At 38.3% G+C, this 23,931-nt stretch overlaps 1 protein-coding gene across 2 annotated transcripts in view; it reads right to left on the bottom strand.

Annotated features, from left to right (window-relative positions):
• CPQ (carboxypeptidase Q) overlaps nucleotides 1-23,931 on the bottom strand; it is a 533,282-nt gene that overhangs the window by 76,648 nt on the left and 432,703 nt on the right. For both annotated transcript variants that reach the window (XM_037802736.1, XM_037802738.1), the window contains one exon: nucleotides 16,008-16,209. In XM_037802736.1, the coding sequence (XP_037658664.1) occupies nucleotides 16,008-16,209 (202 nt within the window). The remainder of the gene's footprint in view (nucleotides 1-16,007; nucleotides 16,210-23,931) is intronic.

Raw genomic sequence — 23,931 nt, 5'->3', positions numbered from 1 at the left:
TGCCCAATTAGAGTCAGTCTTCATTTGTTGACACATGAGAATTCCAGTATACCCACTGCCAATCACAGTGCAATGCTTTGTGGAACTACTCCATGTCTCTCTAACTGGAAGGCTTAATGTGGCAAAACTCCAAGTAGCAAAACACCAAAGAAAATGACAAATTTAGCAAGAAGTTTATAGAAGACATGCAGCACCATCAGTGAGATCTGTGGATCTATGAAGCTGGGTCTTGTCTTGAGTTCCTCAAAGGAGGAGGAGCTGGGTTAAATGGAACCTGCCCAGTGGCTGGAACTGAGCCATCATATTTCACTCCCATTAAAAACCTTCAAAAGTTTCAGACTGTCCCAAATTCTCAGATTGGCATTCAGGTCCCAACTGGGATCCCAGGTAACCTTTTTCAGTTTTATCTCTGACTATTTCCCTATATTAAACTAAACTTTGGCCAAACCAGACTACTCATCATTTTAAGAACCCAGTATACTTTCTTACCTACAGAATTTTGCTCATACCCATCTTTCTATGTGTTCTTTATCCAACAATATTCTATTCTCTCTTCAAAATCAGGTGAAATATCTCCCCTTTGGGGATATACCAGTCAATTCCATGCTTCTTTTGCATTAACTCCCACTTCACTTTGTTCTCTTCAGATCTAAACTCTTCATTAACTCCTTGAGGACAGGGACTGTGCCTTAAAATATGACATTGGAGTCATACCGACCTACATATTCCTTCTGGTATCTCCACTTAAAGCTGTGTGACTTTGGACAAAGGGAACTCCTAGAGCCCCAATTACACCATTTGAAAACTGGTTACAGAATAATAATGTATACTTCATAAGGTTTTTATGAAATTATACATGATGTATATAAAGCACCTAGTGTAATACTTGACACACTGTAGACACTAAAATATATGTTAAACTTCTTTCTTATTCCCTTTGTCTGAATGCCACATAGCACTTACTAGATATCTCTTGAATGAATGAAATCATGAAATTGTCTAAGTCAGGTCTAAGAAGAAAGAACAGGTGATAGTATATCCTAGGATCCAACCATTTCACACTCCAAGGTAATTACTTTAGTTAATCTTATAACGATGCCCTTCTATTACCTAGATACCACTTTATAAAAAAAATTACAAATATTACTCAAACATTTTAGAAATCAACAGTAGTTTCAGTTTTTAAAAGAAAAATAAGAAAGATGGAAATGATATCACATTCAGAGTAATTTGCTGTGTAGGTTAAGAAAAATCAATATATCTTTAGTGGAATATACATACTAAAGACAAAAAGAACTGTAAAAAAAAAATACCAGTCTTCAATAATCATAATGTTGGTGTTTGCGTTGGTATTGTTATTCTGAGACTATTGTGTGCGTGTGTGTGTGTGTTGTGGAATAAAGTAAACTAGTGATTATGTTGTTCCACTTAGAACGAGGAGATACAGATATAATATCGGTGAAGTTAAGTAAAATTCTTGTAGACCTGAACTTGAATTGGAAATATCATATATTTCATGATATATTTTCTCTTTAAAGAAAAAGAGTATGTATTTTCTAGCTCTATCCACTGAAAGGCCTAGACACAATGACAAACCCAGTAGTAATAAGCTTGCTTAGTGTTCAGATTGTGGCCTCTAAATACTGTAGCTTTGTAAAAGAACCGGGCTCTTTGGAGAAATGGCTGTTATGGATCTGGGGTAGGAAATGTCTAAGATGCTCTGGAACATCTAGTCATATGAGGAAGCTAGGAAGTTATCAACAACCATAAGGGTTATGGAAAAAGACTCAGGAACCAACTTAAAGAGGCTCCTGCTGGCCAAAGATGGGATAATTTGAGCATCAATAAGAATAATCACTGCAATGGAGTGAAATACATCAAATATTTAAAAATCTGTTAGTTCATGATGATACTAAAACATAAACAGATCAATTAATCATAATGTTCATTTTCAAATTAATACATCTAATATGCAAACATTAACTAGATACCTATTATATGTCAGGTAATAATAGGTCATATGGGTATATAAATATGAATAAAACATTCTCTTGGAATTCAATCCAGTTAAAGAAATAAAATACAAAGTATATGAACTGTAAAGTGAAAGTGTGCCTTAAATAATATTTCAAGGCATCAATAGAAGAGCGTTCATCAGGCATGATTAACAGTGCAGTGATATTAACAATACTCTCCTCTCCTTCTAGGCTGTAACTATTCTAGAGAATGTGGGCCAGGTCTGTTTTGGACAACTTTTGCATCGTTGTACTAAGCTCCTGTTCCTATTTTGCTAAATTAAATGTTCAACTTTTCATGTGTTCAGAACATTTCTTAAGACATAGGAAAAACCACAGAAAAGGAATATGCAAAAATGATCATAGCTCTGTGTCAGAGTAGTTGGTCAGACTGCCTTATTTGATCCCTGTTTCCCAAGCTTTTGGAAATATTATTTATATTTCTTTGTAATTTTATATATTATATATCTATCTTTTATAATATTTTTTATACTAAAGAACTGTTTTGAAAAAAAAAAAAAGCAAAGCTTAACGTCATTAAGTGATTTTTTAGTCCCCACGGCACCTAACAGTAAGTAAGCAGTCAACAGACACTGAATTAACGTTCCCTCCATAAAAGTAGAAATGGAAAGGTTAAACTGCAAACCACAGATAAACCGAGTCAAAAAGGAGCATGGTGCTACAATTCAGAAAGCATCAGAGAGGCACTGCCTCCTGAACCACAAGGGAAACTTTTTTACAACTTGTGCTATAGCTCATTGTTTGCACCAAAATCCAGAGAGCTGTAGAAGGAAAGAGAAATATTAGCAGGTATTTGTTGAACATGCCCTGATGAGAGCAAATCTGCTTATGTTTTGGCATAACATTGTTTTTTACAGTAGTTATTCTACAACTAGAACTATGGCTATACAGTTGAATGAGATTGTGTACTCAATGCCTTCAGTGAATTACAGTGATTCAGTGAGGTGAGTGTGATGGTTATGTCCAAATGTCAGCTTGGCCAGGTTATGATGTCCAGTTGTTTGGTCAAGCAAGCACTGGCCTGATTGTTATTGGGGGGTATTTCATGGATTTAAATCATTAGTCAGTTGTTTGCATCCCTGGCTGATTACATCTACAATCAATAAAAGAGAGTGCCTTAAGCAATGAGATAAGTCTCATCCTATCAGCTGAAGGCCTTAAAGGGAGAACTGATGAGTTCAACAGTGAGAAAGAAGTTCTGTCTCTGTTTCAGCCAGTCAGCTTCTCCTGGGGAATTCATCAGAATCTTCGTCGGAGTTCCCTACTTGAGGCCTGCCCTATGGAATTTGGACTTGCCAACCTGCGTTGTCACTTGATCCAATTCCTATAATAAATCTCCTAATGTTTACATAAATACATACATATGCGCACGCATACATCGTACATAGATATGTGCCTGTGCGTGCACACACACACGCAGATGTGTATGTACATATCCTGTCGGCTCTGTTCTGTTTCCCTGGATATCCCTGACTAATACAGTTAGTATTAAAACTCTTTTTTTAAAAACTCTTTTTAACTCAGAGTGAGACACAGCAGAGATTAAATATGGCAATAAAGATGATCTAAGAAAACTAGGACAGAGCTGCTTGCCTTTAACTGTACTTGGTTTTCCCAATACCTTTCTGTAGAGGGACTGGAAATTAAAAGTGAATTACTACAATATAAATTTTGTTTTATATGTCTGTTTATATTTATTTCATTATTAACTTTAATAAATATCCTGTAGTTTATTCCTACCTGTGGGTTCTATTATTCTCAACTGTTTCATTTTTCATTTAAAACTCTTGTGCATAATAACCCTCCCATGTAATGGGAGGCAGATAGGCACTAATCATGTATAACTTTACTGACAGATTCTCATAAGCCAGATGCTGTTGTCAGTACCATATGAGAATCACTTCATTTAATTCTCCAACAATCCTATAAAGTAGCCAAAGAGAGGTTAAATAACTTTCCCAGGATTGCACATGTAGGTCAGGGTAGAACAGAGATTCGGATCCAGGCCCAGACTGTGATCTCGAGGGCCTGTGATCTAGATCACCATGGATGTGTGTACTCTAATGACAGTTACAGCCAGGAGGTCACTGGCAATTGCCTCCATACCTAACTGGATCTTCAATGTACTGCTAGGTGCTTGAGGGAAAGCACTCTATTTTGATCATTATTTCATCTCCAGTGCCTAGTACAGGCTCTGGCATATGTATGAATAAATGCATGTATAGTTAAATAAGAAACCAAGTCGTCAAAGTGAGCAGACATGGCATACAGCTTTCTCACAGAACAGTGCCTTTACATCATTTATTTCTTCTGGGAGGATGCTGTATGACTCATACAAGACAAGACAAGATGGTCAACATGAAGCCTGGGCAGCAGCAAGAGCCACAGTGGCTTCTGTCAAGCCAAAGTGCATCTACTGCAAGTAGTTGGGAGGGGGTAGGCAGAAGAAATGATGATTAGCTATTCTGATGAGCAATTACTAATGATGTGGTGTTAATGTGGATGGTATACAACCCATCTACCAGATCGCAGTCAAAGGATATTAAAGCAAGAACTCTGACCTATCTGAAAAGAAGAGACAGCCACCCCTTTATAACTTCCTGTATAATGCTATCACTCTCAAATATTTTTCTTTATTCTTGATTTATTTATTTGTTATAGTCTGTTTCTTCCCACCACTATACCCCAACTACAATATAAACACAAAAGCAGATACCAGGTAAGTCTTTTTCATTCTATTTCCTCAGTGTCAAAACACAGGCACTCAAAACATGCTTGTTGATTGAGTAAAACTGCCCCAGCTATTTAAAAGAGGGCTACAGTCGCAAATCAGAGAGTGCCCTTTTCACATTCCCTATGGGGTGAGGTCTGCTTACCAGGCAGCACTGATCTTTCTAAACATCACAGCACAGGGTTTTCACCACAAGGGAGGCATCTTTTAATTAGGGACAGCAGGGGACAAAGAACTGCTGGGTTACACTGTTCCATCTGGTGACTGGAAAACATTTGAGTTCTGGGTCCAGAGGCTGAACCTTCAATTTATTTTACATTACCATTCCCACTTGTGTCCTGATCTTCTCCTTCCTTGGAACATTTTAGAAAAAAAAAAAGATCTTTGGAAATGGAAAGTTTTAATTTAGTTCTGCTTAATGCCATATGAGGTATTGGACAGAAATAAGCAAGATGGAAAATATGTGAAATTCTGAGTAATCTGCATAGTTGGTACTTCAGTATGGACTCTAAACAATTATAGAAAAGTCAAAAGAAATTAAAATGTTTCTTTTAAACAATTCAATATGTAAAGGCAGAGGACTGCTCAATGAAACAAAATTATTAATAAAGTAATCATAACTTATGGCTGTGCAGTGCATTTCAGTTAACAGATATCACTTACATTATCTTGTTTACTATTCCCACTACCCTAGATCCTACTTATTCAATATTTGATTTGTGGATATCTTGTTGAGGGCCAAGTTCTTCTTGGGCACCAGGAGTTCTGAGGACTTCACAGTTGATCACCGTTACAAGTGCAGGGTAAGTACTACGAAGAAAGTGAGCACAGGTCACTATGGGGCCACATACCCAAGGTACATTTATCCAAACAGGAATCAGGGAAGGCTTGTGGGAGGAGGAGAACCAGGAACTGAATCATGATGAATGAGCAGGAATTAGCTGGTTAAGAAGCCACAATAGGGCAAGTCCAATGGCAAGGAAGAGTGAGAGCACAAGGAAATACTTACAATTAGACCTGTACACCTGAGGGATGGATAGAAAGGAGTGGAGGAGGATGACAGAAGAGACACAAGCCAGAGGGTGGAACAAGAAAGGCGATGAATTCCATGCTAAGGGAAGTCTTCAGTAATACATGACACCCTGAAGGCAATAGGGAGACACTGAAGATTTTAAGCAAGGAGGAGAGATGATCAGATGTTGCAGATAGTCTTAGTTACTTACCCAACAGAAAACCACACCTTTTTCCTAAAGAACCCCATTTTTCTCATACATCAGGAGGCTACATTTTTCAGTGTAGCCTGGGGACCTGATCTAGGCCAAGGAAATAAAATATGATCAACTTAAGCCCATTATGGTAAGTCCACTTGATGGACACTGCCTGATTTAAGTATAGACACGTACCACCATTTTGGCCAATGAAATTGAGCAGAAATCCATGGTGGGGCTTTCTAACTCTTAGAAATGGATATCATTATGGACATTTTCACTTCTACCACTGCAGAATTTGAGAATGTGTTGCTTGGAATTACTGCAGCCATTTTGGGACTATAAGGGAACAAGTTTGAATACAAGAGTCAATAGGCTGAGGTTGGCAAAGTGGAAAGTTGGAAAGAATCCAGGTCCTTGATGTGGTTGAGGGACCAAATTAAGTGCTCTGTAACCACCCACTCCAGAGTTGCTTTTAAGTAACTTAACAAATCCCCTTATAGCCACTCTGAAATGGGTCTTCTATTTCATTTTGTAACCCAAAGCATTCCAATTTATATATTGATTTTCAATTTAGAAACTTCACTCTGGAAGCAGTAGGCTTCCAGTGGGAGGGGCCTAAGAATGCAGGTCCAGATGTCAGTATGAGGCTGGGGTAGGAATCAGCAAGTATTGGTGAGACGAGCTCTGTGGGCTGAAACAGAGGGAATGAGCTTAAGAAGTAGAAAGGATTTGGAGTAAACAGGACTAGGAAACCAAAATGTCCCAGGTGAATTTTTCTTTGTTTTCCAACATCGTATGAGTATTTTTAATTAATTAATTAGTTTTCTTGGAGAAGTCATAGTAGGTATACAGGAAGATCATGGAGAAAGTACAAATTTCCCATATGCCACCCTCATATACCACACAGTTTTCCCTATTATTAACAATATGCCTTAGTGCGGTACTTTTGTCACAATTGATAAAACAATATTATTATAATTATACTATTAACTATAGATCATAGTTTACATTAGTGTTCACTGTTAGTGTTGTACAGTTCTGTTTTCTAAATTTTTATTTTGATAAAATATATATAACCTAAAATTTTCCAATTGAACCATATTCAAATACACAATTTAATGGTGTTCATTACATTCACAAAGTTGGGACTTCAACACCATCATCCATTGCCAAAACTTTTCCCATTACCCTAAACAGAAACTTCTTACCAATTAAGCATTAATTCCTCATTCCCACCCCTACCTTGGCCCCTGGTAACCTGTATTTAGTTTCTGACTCTATGAATCAGTTTCTGACTCTATGAATTTGCATAATCTTATTATTTCACATCAGTGAGATCCTTTTGTGTCTGGTTATTTCACTCAACATAATGTCTTCAAGGTTCATCTATGTTATAGTATGTATCAGAACCTCATTCCTTTTTATGGGTGAATAATATTCCAGTGTATATATGTACCATATTTTGTTTATCCATTCATTTCCTGATGGACACTTGGGTTGCTTCCATCTTTTGGCAATTGTGAATAATGTCACTATGAACACTGGGGTGCAAATATCTGTCTGAGTTTCTGCTTTCATTTCTAATGGGTATATACCAAGAAGTAAGATTGTTGGACCATTATGGGAATTCTGTGCTTAACTTTCTGAGGAACCACCAAACTGCTTTCCATAGTGACTGCACCATTTTACATTCCCACTAACAATGAATGAATGTTCCTATTTCTCCACATCCTTTCCAACACTTATTTTCCATATTTTTAAAAATAGTAGTTATTCTAGTGAGTGTGAAATGGTATCTCATTGGTTTTGATTTGTATTTCCCTAATGGCTAATGATGTTGAGCATCTTTTCATGTGCTGATTAGCCATTTGTATACCTCCTTTGGAGAAATGTCTTTTGACTGTTTTTAAATTGGGTTGTTTGTGTTTTTGTTATTGAGTTGCAGGACTTTGTATATTCTAGATAATAAACCCTTATGAGATATGTGGTTTATAAATAGCTTTAAATTTTGATGAGGTCTCACTTATCTATTTTTTCTTTTGTTGCTTATGCTTTTGGTGTAAAGTCTATGAAACCATTGCCTAATACAAGGTCTTGAAGATGTTTCCTTATGTTGTCTTCTAGGTATTTTATAGTCTTAGCTCTTATATTTAAGTCTTTGACCTATTTTGAGTTAATTTTTGCATATGGTGTGAAGTAGGGGAGTCCACATTCATTCTTTTGCATATGGATATCCAGGTTTCTCACTACTGTTTGTTGAAGAGACACTGAATGAATTTGGCACCCTTGTTAAAAATCAGTTGGCCATAGATGTGAGGGTTTATTTCTGAACTCTCAATTCTGTTCCATTGAGTCTACATGTATGTCCTTGAGTCAGTAGCATACTGTTTTTATTACCATAGCTCTGTAATAATTTTTAAAATTGGGGCTAGTAAGTCTACCAATTTCATTATTTTTCAAGACTGTTTTGGCTATTTGGAACCCCTTATCCTTCCATATGAATTTGATGACTAGCTTTGCCATTTATGCAAAGAAGGCTGATGAAGTTTATTTATAAATATTTGATTCTTTTAGTTGCTATCATTGAAGTGGAGCTCCTTTCCCTTAATCCTATAACATCTGCAAAACAAAAGTGTTGTGTAAATGGCATTAGGCCATGAGGAGGGGGGAGTGAGACTGTACCTGTACCAGTTAAAGGAAGCAAAACTTTACCATTTAGGGGAGGCGAAGCTGCGGTTGCATGCATCAGCCAAGCATAACCCTTTTAACAATAACTGCTCCAGGTCCAAGTGAAACTCTTTGTAACCCTTTAATAACCAATAACTGCTCCAGTTCCAAGTGAAACTCTTTGTGAAGTGAAACTCTTTGTAAAATTGTTTTTTTGTGATCAAGAGCTAACTGCCAACTCTGCTTCTGTTAGAATAGCTTGCTTGCATTTCTAGGATATGGTTTCTGTCTATATAAGGCACCAGTGCACACAGGTCGGGGCTGCTCACTGAATTCCCTGTGTGGAAGGAGTCAAGCTGAGCAGTTGCTGGCCAGCTAATAAAGGCTCTTTAAATTCTGTTTGGCTGTCTCGTACTTTAACTCGCGGGCACCGTAACATCATAAATGGTATTTTTTCTTGATTTTCCCTTCAGATTGTTTATTACCATTGTATAAAGGTGTTCTAGTTTGCTAATGCTGCCAGAATGCAAAGCACCAGAGATGGATTGGCTTTTATAAAAGGGGGTTTATTTGGTTACAAAGTTACAGTCTTAAGGCCATAAAGTGTCCAAGGTAACACATCAGCAATCGGGTACCTTCACTGGAGGACGGCCAATGGTGTCCGGAAAACCTCTGTTAGCTAGGAAGGCATGTGGCTGGCATCTCCTCCAGAGTTCTGGTTTCAAAATGGCTTTCTCCCAGGACATTTCTCTCTAGGCTGCAATTCCTCCAAAATGTCACTCTTAGTTGCTCTTGGGGCATTTTTCCTTTCTCAGCTTCTCCGGAGCAAAAGTCTGCTTTCAATGGCCATCTTCACACTGTCTTGCATCTGCAGCTCCTCTCTTCTCAGCTCCTGTGCATTCTTCAAAGTGTCCCTCTTGGCTGTAGCTTCTCTTCAAAATGTCACTCTCAGCTGGGGCACTGAGTTCCTCCTGTTTGTCAGCTCATTTATATGGCTCCAGTGATTTAATTTAGACCCACCCTGAAAGGGTGGGGTAACATCTCCATGGAAATTATCCAGTCAGAGTCATCACCCACACTTGGGTGGGGCACATCTCCATGGAAACACTCAAAGAATTACAATCTAATTAACACTGATAGGTCTGCCCACACAAGATTACATCAAAGATAATGGTGTCTGGGGGGACATAATACATTCAAACTCGCACAAAAGGCAATACTGATATTTGCATGTTGATTGTGTACCCTACCACTTTGCTGAATTCATTTATTAGGACTATGAGCTTTGTTGTGGATTTTTCAGGATTTTCTTTATATGGGACCATGCCATCTGGAAATAGGGAAAGTATTGCTTTCCTTATTCAGATGCCTTTTATTTCTTTTCTTGCCTACTTGCTCTGGTTAGACTTTCCAGTACAATGTGAATAACAGTGGTAACAGTGGGCATCCCTGTCTTATTCCTAATCTTAAGGGGAAAGCTTTTAGACTTTCACAATTGAGTATGATATTAGCTGTGGGTCTTTCATATATGCCCTTTATCATGTTGAGGAAGTTTCCTTCTCTTTCACATTTTCTGAGTTCCCAGATGATTGTGAGGTCTTCGATGGTGGTGTCAGTCAATAAGATAGGGGGCATTGGAGGCGATACTCACAAGGAGGCTTGGTGGAAATGATGCTCAATATGTAATAATACCTATTTTGTAGATGAAATTACCAAATCTCACTCAGTAGACTGTGCAGTCTGTGAAGGTACAGATCTTATCTATCTTCTTTACCACTGATTCACCAGTGCCACACAGGAGACGGGTAACAAGGATGCTTAATAAGAAATTAGTAGGACTTAGAAAAATTCCTTCATTTGCCTAAGATAGCATATGCAATTGGAAGTTGTGAAGCCAAAAAATCCTCTAACTCTTTCCAACACACTTCTACTGCAAGCCAACAACATCAGAAAAAAGCTGAATATTAAGTCCTGAAGCAGAAGAGGAGCCTTTTTTTGGCAGATGTGGAATAAGAGTGGGCTCTCTTCCTTAGGTCACTATAAGAGGGTTCATAATTATTTCATTAATGGATATTTTATGGAAGAGTTTTCGAAGAATGAAGATGTTTAAAATGAATGCATTTGGGGAAATCTGAGAATCTTGGATTATACCTCATGTTCTGGCTTGCTAATGCTGCCAGGATGCAAAACAGAAATAGATTGGCTTTTATAAAGGGGGTTTATTTGGTTATACAGTTACAGTCTTAACGCCATAAAGTGTCCAAGGTAACACATCAACAATCGGGTACCTTCACTGGAGGATGGCCAACGGCGTCCGGAAAACCTGTATTAGCTGGGAAGGCACGTGGCTGGAGTCTGCTCCAGAGTTCTGGTTTCAAAATGGCTTTCTCCCAGGATGTTCTCCTCTAGGCCGCAGCTCCTCTTCAAAATGTCACTCTTGGTTGCTCCTGGGGCATTTTTCCTCTCTTAGATTCTCTGGAGCAAGAGTCTGCTTTCAACCGCAGTCTTCAAACTATCTCTCATCTGCAGCCACCCTCTCAGTTTCTGTGCATTCTTCAAAGTGTCCCTCTCTGCTGTAGCAAGCTCACTCCTTCTGTCTGAGCTTATATAGTGCTCAGTAAACTAATCAAGGCCCATACTGAATGGGCGGGGCCACACCTCCATGGAAATTATCCAATGAAAGATCTTGCCCACAGTTGAGTGATCACATCTCCATGGAAACATCCAATCAAAAGTCTCCAGCCCAATCAACACCAATACGTTTCCTGCCCACACAAGACTTCATCAAAGATAATGGCGTTCTGCAGGACATAATACATCCAAACCAGCACACCTTATTACTGACATATTCAGAATGAAGGCTACTTGTTCTCATTCTAACCTGGAGCTCTAGCCTATCTGAAGTGAATACAGACTAATCTAAATTCCTCTGATGCTACCTTCAGTTCTGCTCTTGAACTATCTTTGAAAGAGTCAGTGAGTAGATGTTCACTATTTTATGTATGAGAATCAGTGAAGTACTGGAAAACATTATGCGACATCTTCTCTCAGTCTTCTTTCTTTTAAGAGAAGTAATCCTGACTGATCTACTCTTCCAAATCTATGTCATTCTCCTAATATTTTATACATTTTTAGGGCTCTTTTCTAATTGTCCTTTAATTTCTCCATACCCTTGAGCTGAGGGACCCAAAAGCATTGTTGAGAAAAGAATGATTTCTATGTTTTTATTTCTTCTCTCAAGAAAGACTACAAGACTTTAAACGTTTCTCAAAATTAAATGAGCTACAGACTAAAAGTGTTTTAGAAATTTAGAAAAGCAATAGAGCACTATGGACTGTTAAGGAAGGATTCATAGACACCAACAAATAAAGAGTGGGCCTAAAAGAACATTTAGAACTTGGAGGGGAATAAAAGAGTCTGGTGGTAGGGAGTGGAAATGGAAAGAGGGTGGAGTATAAAGATATCTAGAATAAAGAGTTTATGTGGAAAGTACATCCAAGATAACTATTTTTTTAAAACCCTTTTCACCCAAAGCCTTATATTTATGTTTTTCTTTAACCTATCCCTTATGGACACTGTGAAGGTTAGGTTCATGTGTCAACTTGGCCAGATGATGGTGTCCAGGTGTCTGGTCAAGCAAGCGCTGGCCTAACCATTACTGCAAGGACATTTGTGGCTGGTTAATAAACCAGAAGGCTGATTTATTAAATCATCAGTCAATTGGCTGCACCTGTAACTGATTACATCAACGAAGGGCATGTCTTCTACAATGAGAGAATTCAATTAGCTGGATTTAATCCAGTCAGTTGAAGACTTTTAAGGGAGAAAGAGAGAGAACCTTCACTTCTTCTTTGGCTAGCCAGTGTCTCCTGAGGTGTTCATCGAACACCTTCATCAGAGTTGCCAGTTTGCTGCCTGCCCTACAGAACTCAGACTCATGCATTCCTGCCCTATGGAACTGGACTCGTGTATCCCCCCAGTTGCGAGAGGCACTTTTATAAAAAATCTTATATTTACAGATACTTCTTGTTGGTTCTGTTTCCCTAGAGAACGCTAACTAATACAGACACCCTCTAGATGGCTGAAGGACATCATCCCTCCACTCCCAAAGATGATCCTTTCATAAATTAATCTAAGTGTTCTCAACAATTAATGAAAATTAATTGTAAGTCATGTCAAATTCTAATTCTAATTCTATTTTGTTCTTAATTAGAATTTCTATATGAGTATACATAGGACATTGAAAAAATGGGGCCCAGCCATCATATAGTCACTTCATATTACAAGAATTTAATGGGCTTAGAACATGGTAGGGGCCCAAGAAATATTTATTGAAGGAATGGAAGAAAAGAAGGAAAGAGGGAAAGAGGAAAGAATGGGTGGAATTTGGAAATACTATTTTTCAATTTTTCAAAAATTAGGCAAGCAATTATTTAAACATAATTAATATTTTGAATTCTTAGGTTTAAGTCATTGTGATTTGCCAGGTTTTCAAGGATACAGCATAGACAGCTTGTATATTTTTATTTTCTTTTTCAGATTAACTATGGTTCTTCATCTTTTTCTCAAGTTCCTGAAAATAACTGTAAGTGCCAAGAGTTATAAGCAGTTCCATTATTTCTTCCAGAAATAGCTCAAATTTGAAATATCAAAAGATAGCTCAGAAGTAATAAGGGGAAGACGGCCATAATTTGATTCCATCTCACAATACTCTCAAGGAAAAAAAAAAAAAAAAATTTGTCGTAGTCTAAATGAACTGCTGACTTTATATAAACCTTTCCGATCTATAAAGGGAGAGAGGGGACTGGAAGAAGGAATGTGAGAAGGAATAAGTAGTTATTTACAATAATAAACTCCTTCCCCCTAGAGGGAAATTATTCTGGAACAGGAATGAATTGAAATCCTTTACAAAAGCAAGAGCTAAGTAACATAAACATTTCAGACACTGCCACAGATTCAGAAGAGCATCTCAGCATTCCAGACTCGCCTGCATTGTTGCATATTGTAGGAAAAGGGCCATTGGCCTTAAAGCCAAAATGGCCTGTTCTCAGGGTGACATAAGAACTTGAAAGCAATATAGCCTTGAGCAAGTCATTTAACCCCCGTGAGTCTGTTTCCTCATCTGCAAAACAGGGATAATTGTATCTACTTCACATGTGTTAAAGAAGGCAGTGTCTGCAAAAACCTAGTGCCTGATAAACACCAGGAGCTATAGATGGTAACTCCTAAGCGACCAGAAGAGGCTCAAATTTCCCACTCCACTCCATCAGACAGAAATCAAATCTAACCACACTGGCAAAGAGCAAAAAGTCTCCTTATCTGGGGTGACCACAATCAAATCAATTTGTTAATCCAAACAAAACCAATATGTTATGGAACATCTACATGTGAAGAAATAAAGCTAGAGCCAGTTCTCAATTATCCAGAGCAACAGAAGCAAGAAACACCTGGGAAGACAGGATACATTTTTTTTCTTTTGGTCTTAGTTCTGCCTTTGGTTTCAACTCCTTCTCACCCCCCAATGACCACTGATTTCCACTATAATACACCACAGCTCCCACCTGGCAGCCTACTTAGGTTTTGTCATATTTTAAGAAAAATTTGCTGAAAATTTTAAGGCTCAGGAAAATCTAACAATCAACTACATTATTCTATACAACTTAAAGGGCAAACTCCCTCCCATAGACATGGATCATGTTTATTAATGTCATAGAGAGAGTCCAGATCTGTCCAGATGATGTATAGCATTGTACATGAAAATGCTGCTTTAAAATTTTAAAATATGGTTAAAATATTCACAGACGAAGTGGAGAGAATTCGGGTTCTTGTATTGGAATAAAGAAAAACTGCTTCTATTTTTAGTTCGGAATTATTATAAACCTTAAAACCTAAGCTACTAAAAGGAAATACCTGAAACTATTGAACTGCAACCCAGTAGCCTTGATTCTTGAGGGTTATTGTATAACTATGTAGCTTACACGGTGTGACCATGTTATTGTAAAAATCTTGTGGCTCACACTCCCTTTATCCAGTGTATGGACAGATGAGTAGAAAAATGGGAACAAAAATTAAATGAATAAAAGAGGGGGATGGGGGATGGGATGTTTTGGGTGTTCTCCTTTACTTGTATTTTTATTCTCATTTTTATTTTTTATTTTTTTTGAGTAATGAAAATGTTCAAAAATTGATTTTGGTGATGACTGCACAACTATAGGATGGTGCTGTGAACAACTGATTATACACTGTGGATGACTGTAGGGTATATAAATATATCTTAATAAAATTGAATTGGAAAAAACAACCTAAGCTATACTTATAAAAAATCTACAATATCTCAAGAACACATGAAATGCACCCTTGGTGAAATCCACTTTGCTGGTTGTAAGCAAAGGCTGGATTGGGATGGGTCTAGTAAGATACTGTTTTTGTATCCATGAAAGTGTTTTGCGGCCAGAGAAATGGTTCTGGAAACAGTAATGTTAAAACTATTCAAAAGCAGAGCTTTCTGTTGGTATAATATAAATACAGAACAATTTGCAGATGGATCCTTCAACATTTTTTTTGATTATAGATACAGTGGTGTTGAGGGAACAACCTCGGGTAATAGACACTTACTATCATCGATAACCCTTTTCCATGGCCATTCATAGGCAAACTTGTGAAGCAGTTTGTCTTCTTTAAGTTAGCTTCCTCTTTGATTCCTGTAACTTCCCCAGGTCTCCTCCCTTCCCCCAGGTGCTTAGGACATCTCTTAAAGATATCAAACTGATAAATACCTGATATGGAGAAATTAGTTTGATGTTCAATCTCCTCTAGGAGACTTTGCATTAAGGAAAAAAAGTTATTAGCAGAAAGTACCCCAACTCAAGGAATAAATCTCCAATGGCAAAATTTCAGACACCATGGCATTTGGGTAGGGAATTATTTGGGTCAGAGAAGATTTCCTAGCAAAGTGCTAGAACTGGAAGGATATTATCAGAAGTAACTGCCTTCTATTATACTTCGCAAATTTTGGTCATAAAATCACTTGTGCCACAATCACCAAGAATATCTGTTTAAACAACAACAAAACACAACAGATTTCTAGGCCCAATCCCAGAATCATTAAATCAGAATCTCTGGGAGTAAGAAGCTTTAATTTAGAAAGGAAAGACAGAGGGGTAAACAAGTACAAAGTGAGTAGTATGATCTCAATTTTGGAAATCATCCGATTATACCGTTATAGACAAAAGGTTAGGGTTTCCGTGCATTAAATGGCCTATCAGTGTCCATTTTGTCACATTAGGATAGAAACTTCATTTTAAATCTGTGGAAGTATGTAAGGAAAACCACCCTCATACTGACTTTGTCTTTTGGTCTTACCGGGGACTCCGGCTTGGATCCAGTAGTTAATGTCTGTTCCTTCTCCACCGCTGAAGACCCGTGTGACATTGATGGGCCGCAGCAGGCTCATGACCTCCTTCATGATGGTCCTGGCCTGATCACTGCCAGTGAACTGCAGCCCATAGGGTAAGAAGGTTCCCAGGTCAGACTCCATCACCAGGCTGAAGTTGGAAACAGCTTCCTAAACAAAAGAGAGCAATGTGTGGTTTTTATCTGTTACTTCTTTGTTTTCTCCTTGGGAGCTACCAAACAACAACAACAATAACCAAATACTTTACTTTCTCACAAGCTGTTGAAACACATGTCTCTCTGCCGGACTTAGGGTCTGGTCTGTATATTACCTAAGCGTTATGAGATGCCCAATTACTCATCCCGAGATTTGCCAAACTCAAGAGTTGACTTGGAAGGATTCAAAAAATGTAATGAAGGAAAATATAAAACCCCATATTCAAGTTGTTCAATTATTTTTACCAACAATAATATTCTTAAGGGCCTACTGTGTACTCCAGATACTGTTAGCCATGCTCAGACAAAAGAAGGTATGCTTGGTGGACCTGTTTCTCTGTACCTCTTCCTTCTAAATAGATATTCAACCATATTTGAACTGTGCGTTCTGCTGAAGCTTAAAGGCATCAAACTGACAGGTTTGTCTTGGGTTTCTGATTTTCTTGTTGTTCCATCTGTTGACTCTCCAGGGAGGGTGCTAACAGAAGAAGGCATGAAATGCAGCTCTCCCTGGCGTAAAACCATAGCACTCTAATCCCATGCAACTCTGCCAGGCCACTAGTTTGCAAACTCTTTCTAAATAAAGTCTGGTAAGAAAGCACGCAATGATTATGTGTAGCCAATTTTGTCATTGCAAGAGCTTAGAATGTAAGAAGCTCTCACCAGGCTGCACAGCTAAAATGTCACTCGGTCCTAACACCTCCAAGTTTAAGGCCCTTCAGATTGACAAGGCTATCTGTTTCCCAGAAACCATGCACTTCTTCAAGAATAACCAACTACTACCAAGGCTGACTTATTCCCAAGACATTGTTGGGTATGCACTGCTACTCATTCCTCATTATTTACCTAGTAAAAATCAATAATAACATTTGTACAGTGCTTCCAGAGAGATTTCATATTCACAATCTCCTTTGATCTTCTGTGACAACTCTGGAAAGGAGACAAAGCAGCTTTCTTATTGATGATGGCTTACAGAAAAGAACTGAGGATCAGAGAGGTCAAGTAATTTGCTCAAAGCCACACAGCTGGCAAATGAAAGCTTTCCAGAACTCCATACTGCCATCACTAGAATGGGACTGAAGTGGTAACAAAAATCTTGCTCTGAATTATAATGCTATTTCACTTGTATAACTATTTGAAGGTTGTATAAGTATTTTTTTCTAAAACAGATTCTGTTTTACAATGATTTCCTAATTGCCATGGAAGTGTACAGTTGTTACAAGGGCAAGAGCAGTTGTTAGTTCTCAAGAAGGATGCTGCCAGCATTTGCAGGACTGAATGCTGCAGCCCTGGGTTACCAGCTCTTTGCTTTTTGATTGCTGATGACGAGAAGGTTAATAAAGCAGAATCTGCTCATATTTCCACTCTCACGTCTAAGGATTTCTGTCTTTATGGTGATTTTCAGAGAAAGACCCAAGGTATTTATGATAAAAAGTGCCACCTCAGCTTTCTTCTGTGGCCACTGCATGGTGATAGCATCATTAGAGCTAATAATATGCAAAATATTTGCAGTAATATCTTACATTCAGGGCTTGGCTAACTAGCACACTGATGCTTGGCAGCAGGTTGACATGCAATTTGGCTGTCCTGACCCTCTCCTCACCTCGATTCTCTCCCTCCCATGAAAAGGAGAGAAAAGAATAATCACAATATGTTTTGAAAATGGAAACAGAATTGGGCAATCTTGTATGTGAGGGTTCCCATATTGCAGGCAGATCCCATTCTTCCAACAAGAGAATTAGGCAAAGTTTCTAATTATGTACTATTTTAGGTTAAAAGTGGAGCTAGTTAGCAGTTTGGCTGTCAGAGCCTACACTAATGAGCAGCCTGGTGAGGTGGACACAGCCCTGACCCATGCTGGTGTACTGAGGGGGGTGTCTGACCTCTCATCTCCAAGTCATGTCATCTTGGCCCTTGGCTTCTCCATCTGTAAGTTGGGACAAATGCTCTTTTTCAAGGTTGAATAATAAGCCTGTGCCTATGAAACTTTGAGCTCCTTCAAAGAAAAGACTTTGGTCAACCAAAGTGAAAGTGGCTGCATTAAATTTAACTTACCAGGCCTCCAAACAAAATATTTATCTAGGGCTTCCTTGGCTTCTTCAACTGCACAGGAACTGATGCACAAGGGACAGGGGTAAAGAATAATGTAAGTATGGGAGGCTATATATGTGGAAGCCAGTTGAGCAGAGAGGTAAAGAGTATGGACTTTGGAATTATCCAGGCTGGGTTTGACCCTCAGATTAACCAATTATAAGCTATGTAACTTTGGGCAATCTCTGTAACCTCTTGGTTTCTTTCTCCATGAAATGGGGATGGTAATGGTACCCTGCTCATAGAATTACCAGAAATACTGCACGTAAAGCCTGGCACAAAATTAACACTTGCTGAACAGCAGTATTCTTATCATTGTTCTTAGCCGTAGGCATCAATGCCTCTCAGATTTTCAAGGATGATCCCAATGATAACCATTCTGTTGGCTGCTTGTAATGTGATAGGCCACATTTTGGGGTAGGGTGGGGTAGGGGTACTTCCTACATGCCAGATACTGTGTGAAATGCTTTAAAGCTTATCTCAGGTAATGCTCAAAATCATTCTATTAGATAAGTGCTCTTACAGTTCTCATTTCATAGATAAAACAACTGGGGCTTAGTAAGGTGAACTCATTTTCCCAGCGTTATTTAGCTACTAGTTAAGTGGTGCATCCAGAATTCAAACTCTAGAGGTCTGCCTCCCCCAGGCTGTGCTTGGAACCACTCCACCATCCTATCTCCTGCGAGGCCACTTCTGTCAGGCCATAGAAGGCATCACTTTGGGTTCAAAAAATACAGAGATTGTAGTTAAACAAATGTAAAGATTTTTTAAAAATTACCTTCATTATCATAATACAAGATCTACTTGGACTGATTTCATTGTCCCTGCTAATAAAACAATTTGATTAAGCAAAGAGAGGAAGAAGGAAAAAAACAAAAAACAAAAATAGGAAACCAAAACTCTTGCTCCACAATTTCCCTCCAAAGTGGAATAAAAAGCCTAAAATAATAAAACATCTTTTCAAGTCAAATTAGATAGGATGTGCAGATATCAGTAACCTAGAATTCTGGTGTAGGTAGAGAAATGTTTGATTTCTATTCACATGGAATTTTAATAGACACTGCTAACATGATGGCAGCATTCTATTGTTTTCTATTTATATCTAAACAGCTCCATATGTTTTCAATAACGAACTAAGAAAACAAACCACCCACCCTCTATGATACTGCTCTTTCTCCTCATTTATGGAATCACTGTCTAATTGTTAGCACATGGTGAAGGTATAGTGAAAACAAAGTATCTCTGCACAAAGAGATGGGAATGAAGAAGGCCGGTCACAGTGCTGTTAGAATTGTGGCTTCTCAAGAACCTGTCGTCACAAACATCCGTGTCCTTTATTATGCAATGAGTCTTTGGGGACACAGTGTAGATTTGAAAAGCTGATTATAGCTAGTGACAGCAAAGCACAGCCATTCTCGTCTCACTCAACCTATTTTAGCATATGTAACAAGATATGTCCTCTTATTTACAGAGCGTAGGAAGAACCGTACTTCTAGAGCTGAATGTTTTATTGCTGAGATAATCACCACTGATTGAGACAAGCTGAGGCATATGGATGAGGCGGCTGAGTAGGTCAATGATAAGCTCAGATATTAGCTGTAAACCCCCACCCCCCACCTATGCTCTCTTAATAAAGAGAAATATCTCTATTGGGAGCCATGGAAACTGTCACTCATTGCCATGTAATGTGTGTAATTCAACATAAAGAAATGCTCCTGGGTAACCGCCTAGGTTTGGTTTAGTTAATATCTGCTCAGGATTGAGGGTTCATAACTTAGTCTTGTGTTAAAAGACTTCTTTTACTTCTTTTTTCTTCTGTTAAGGGTCAGCTAACTGCAAACGAACAATTTAGTAACTATTAGCATTCTTTGAGTGCAGCGCATGAGTAAAAAGAAGAAAAGTGTTTAAAATACATATTGCATGTTTTAACATGTTAACTTCCTAATATAAACACAAGAATGATGTTTGTGTGCTTTGCTTTTACAAAATTCCAGGCAATTCTTCTTCAGAATTACAGACCCAAGTTTGACAACCTCTCCTCTCTCTGCAAATTTGGTTTCTTTTTTGTTTTAAAGGTTTTATTTTTTCCATAACCTAGGTGATGTGTCTTTAGTTTACACCTAAAGTGACACTGGAATCACAAAATCGTATTAAGAGAAAAAGACTCCTAATTATTCAAATTAATCATGTAGACACCTCAATTCGATCTTCAAAGAAGTAAGCTCTACCCTGACTCAGGGCAATCAACCTCAGTACCACTTTCTTGCCCAGTAAACGTTAATATTTTACAGATGATGTCAGGGATTCTGTTTGGTCAGGTGGTTGGCTCAAAAGAAGTTTTCAAAAGCAAATTATCTTACAATATTGTGTGCTAACTTGCTGCAATCATCTTTTCCACTTGTAGCAATGACCCTGGAATTCCCAGTTCAAGGGTAAGGGTGGGGTGTCCTTCATACAACTTCAGCTCAAACAGCTGTCATGTTTGGATGGTAGGTAAAGACGTTTCGTCCTGTTATGCAAAACCAAGAATAGGCTTTACTTTCTGGTCAGATCTACCTTGAAGTTCACACTTTTTTTCTAACGGTCTCCAGCATTCAGTTCTGAACAAGTCTTGGATACCCAAAGGAGAGCCAGGAAAGGAATGATGACAAGGTGGAGTGTCCTAAGTTATTTTTATTTGACAGCTAAATCGGCTGTACCTTGGAGAAATGGGCAGTCTTGGGTAAGTTACATTAGTACTAAAATTGCAGACACCTACTGTGGTTTAGACACCATTCTGCCTGGAGACAGTGGAACAGAATAAATGGCTTCTAAGGTCCCTTTCCAGTCCTATCATTCTGTGGGTTAGCACAGAAGGATTTCATTGTGAGACAAACCTGTGTTCTCAGGCAATCCAATTTTTATAATGTCATTCCAGGTACTCTACAGCTCAACAAATTCTCTTCTTGTGCTGGCTACCATTCGCAGATACCCTTAAACTGACTGAAAACACATCATCCTTCGATAAATGCCACTATGGTGATCATGGTGAGCCAGAAGGCTAGAGAAAATATGGCAAAAACATAGGTTAAATATATATAAGTATTTTATTTATATTATATAGGAAATATGACTGAATTCACATTTTCTTTAGTAGAAAAAGAAAGAAGTATCCAGGATACATGATGGATAGACTGCAAAAGGATCACATAGCAAGTTAATGCCTATCTCGGTTTCTAATTTTATTGCTGCATGTTGAAGCAACATAATCAATAGATAGAACAGTGAGACTCAAGATTCCCAATCAAATTTTGATTCCTTATATAACACATCGGTCAAAGGTTCCACGTTACTAGTTTCATATTCATTTCTATATGCGACTGTTCTGGTTTGCTAATGCTGCCAGAATGCAAAACACCATAAATGGATTGACTTTTACAAAGCGGTTTATTTGGTTACACAGTTACAGTCTAAAGGCCATAAAGTGTTCAAGGTAAGGCATCAACAATAGGGTACTTTCACTGGAGAAAGGCCATTGGCATCCAGAAAACCTCTGTTAACTGCTAAGGCACGTGGCTGGTGTCTGCTTGCTCCCAGGTTGTGTTTCAAAATGGCGGTCTCCAAAATATTGCTCATGGGCTGTTTTGTCCTCTCTTAGCTGCAGCTCTTCTTCAAAATGTCACTCTCAGTTGCTCTGAGGTCCCTCTGTTTGTGAACTCCTTTATATGACTCCAGTGATCCAATTAACAATCACCCTGAATGGGCGAGGTAACACCTCCATGGAAATTATCCAATCAAACATTTCACTCACAGTTGATTGAATCACATCTCCATGGAAACACTCAATCAATGAATTCCAGTCTAATCAACATTAATACATCTGCCCCCACAAGACTGCATCAAAGAACGTGGCATTTTGGGGGACATAATACATCCAAACAGACAAAGAGACTTTAGAGGAGAAATCTTGAATTCAGCTGGCTTTGTGAACACAGGCTTTTCTGTCTTTAACATTCTCTCTCCCTCTCTTTCCCCTCCCTCCCAGGTTTTTTTCCCTTCAACCTCTCCTCTTATATCTACCACACTCCCCTCCTCTCCCAGGCTCAAAATTCCCTAAATGAGGAACTCTTCATTCAGCTGACCCTCCTTCTTTAACATTGTAATATGCTAAAAAAACAAACAAACAAAAAAGCATAAAGAAGTGTTTCTTGTTTTTGTTGCTGGTGTTTCACAAGGCAAGACAGTGCTTTCTGGTTGACTTCTGATACCCTTTCTGAGGATGTCTAACATTCTCTTGGCTGGGAAGAACTGCAGCAGGCCTTTCAGTCCTTTTCCAAGGTTATCACTGACAGCTGACTTCATCTTATCTGTAGACAGATTGTTTCTTTTTAAAATGCAATTCTTTTCATTTGCTTGTCCTGCAAAAATAAGCTACTCTACACTCTAGAACCCAAGTATTCCCTCGATCCTATGGCATACAATATTAAAGTTTAATTCATTAATTCTCCATTCTCTATAGCATAGAGTCAAGCACTTACAGCTTTCTTGCATTATAATATCCTCGGATGTTTTATGTGATCAAATCTCTCTTGAGTAATATTAGGAAAGATGTTCAACATGTGGTAGACATAGCTCTAGCAATAATTTTATTTTCTTTAACAAGTCTTTCCTTCTCCTCTCCCCAAAGCACAGTAATGGCTCTGAAACCTCATGCAAAATAATAATACCCAAATATGAATTTCAAGGTTCTTGGTCTACTCAAGTGATTTCATGTCCTTCCTACCTCCTTTGCCCAAACCTTGCATGCCTACCACACAATACCCCTACCTTATATACTATGATGTTGCACTTTAATCAATTAATTTTTTTATATCTGCCACACTCCTTAAAGAATACAAGGATGACTACAAGAAAAGACCCAAATACCACATTAACAAAGAAGGTAAACTATCAAGAACCAATAAAATGCCATGGTTGAGTCCGTGTGGATTTCTTCTACATCTCTGGCTTAAATAACAGAGTCCAGCATGTAGTAGGTACTGATAAATGTTCAAGGAGAAGGAAAGTCACAACACGAAAAATTGCCATACTGTCCCAACAGCACCTTGAGGATATAATTAAGCTCTAACTTGTGGTTGCCAAGGTGAGAAAAGATTGATGTATTGCTGAGCTCTCATTATCTAGGAAAAGAAAGCATACCTCTAGCTCCTTGAAAAAAAATCAACTGTTTTTCTGGCATTCAATTCTAAGAGGAATTATTGTGTAAATCTTTACATGAGGAACATTGAACAAAATGGACAGTCTTCAATAACAGGTTTACAAAAGAGGCAGAAATACTTCTCCTAACACTGCTTCCGACATATTGATCCTCGATTAAAGTAAAAAGAAAAATATTATATTTCAGTAAAGGTGTTTCTTCAGGGAGCAAAATCTATTTATTCAACAAACGGTTGTTGAGACAGAAACTGAGGAACAGGGTGACCATGCATCTGGTTTGCACAGTGCAGTCCCAGTTCACAATTGCTGTCCCGACCTCATTACTACTAGCACTTTCTCTCACAAAGGTTTCCCAGTTGGAATAATAAACCATATTGCCAACCCACCTATG

Source organism: Choloepus didactylus, chromosome 14, assembly GCF_015220235.1.
Source record: "Choloepus didactylus isolate mChoDid1 chromosome 14, mChoDid1.pri, whole genome shotgun sequence".
NCBI lineage: Eukaryota > Metazoa > Chordata > Mammalia > Pilosa > Megalonychidae > Choloepus > Choloepus didactylus.
Note: the sequence above shows the minus strand (reverse complement) of the source record. Positions and strands in the feature narration are given on the sequence as shown.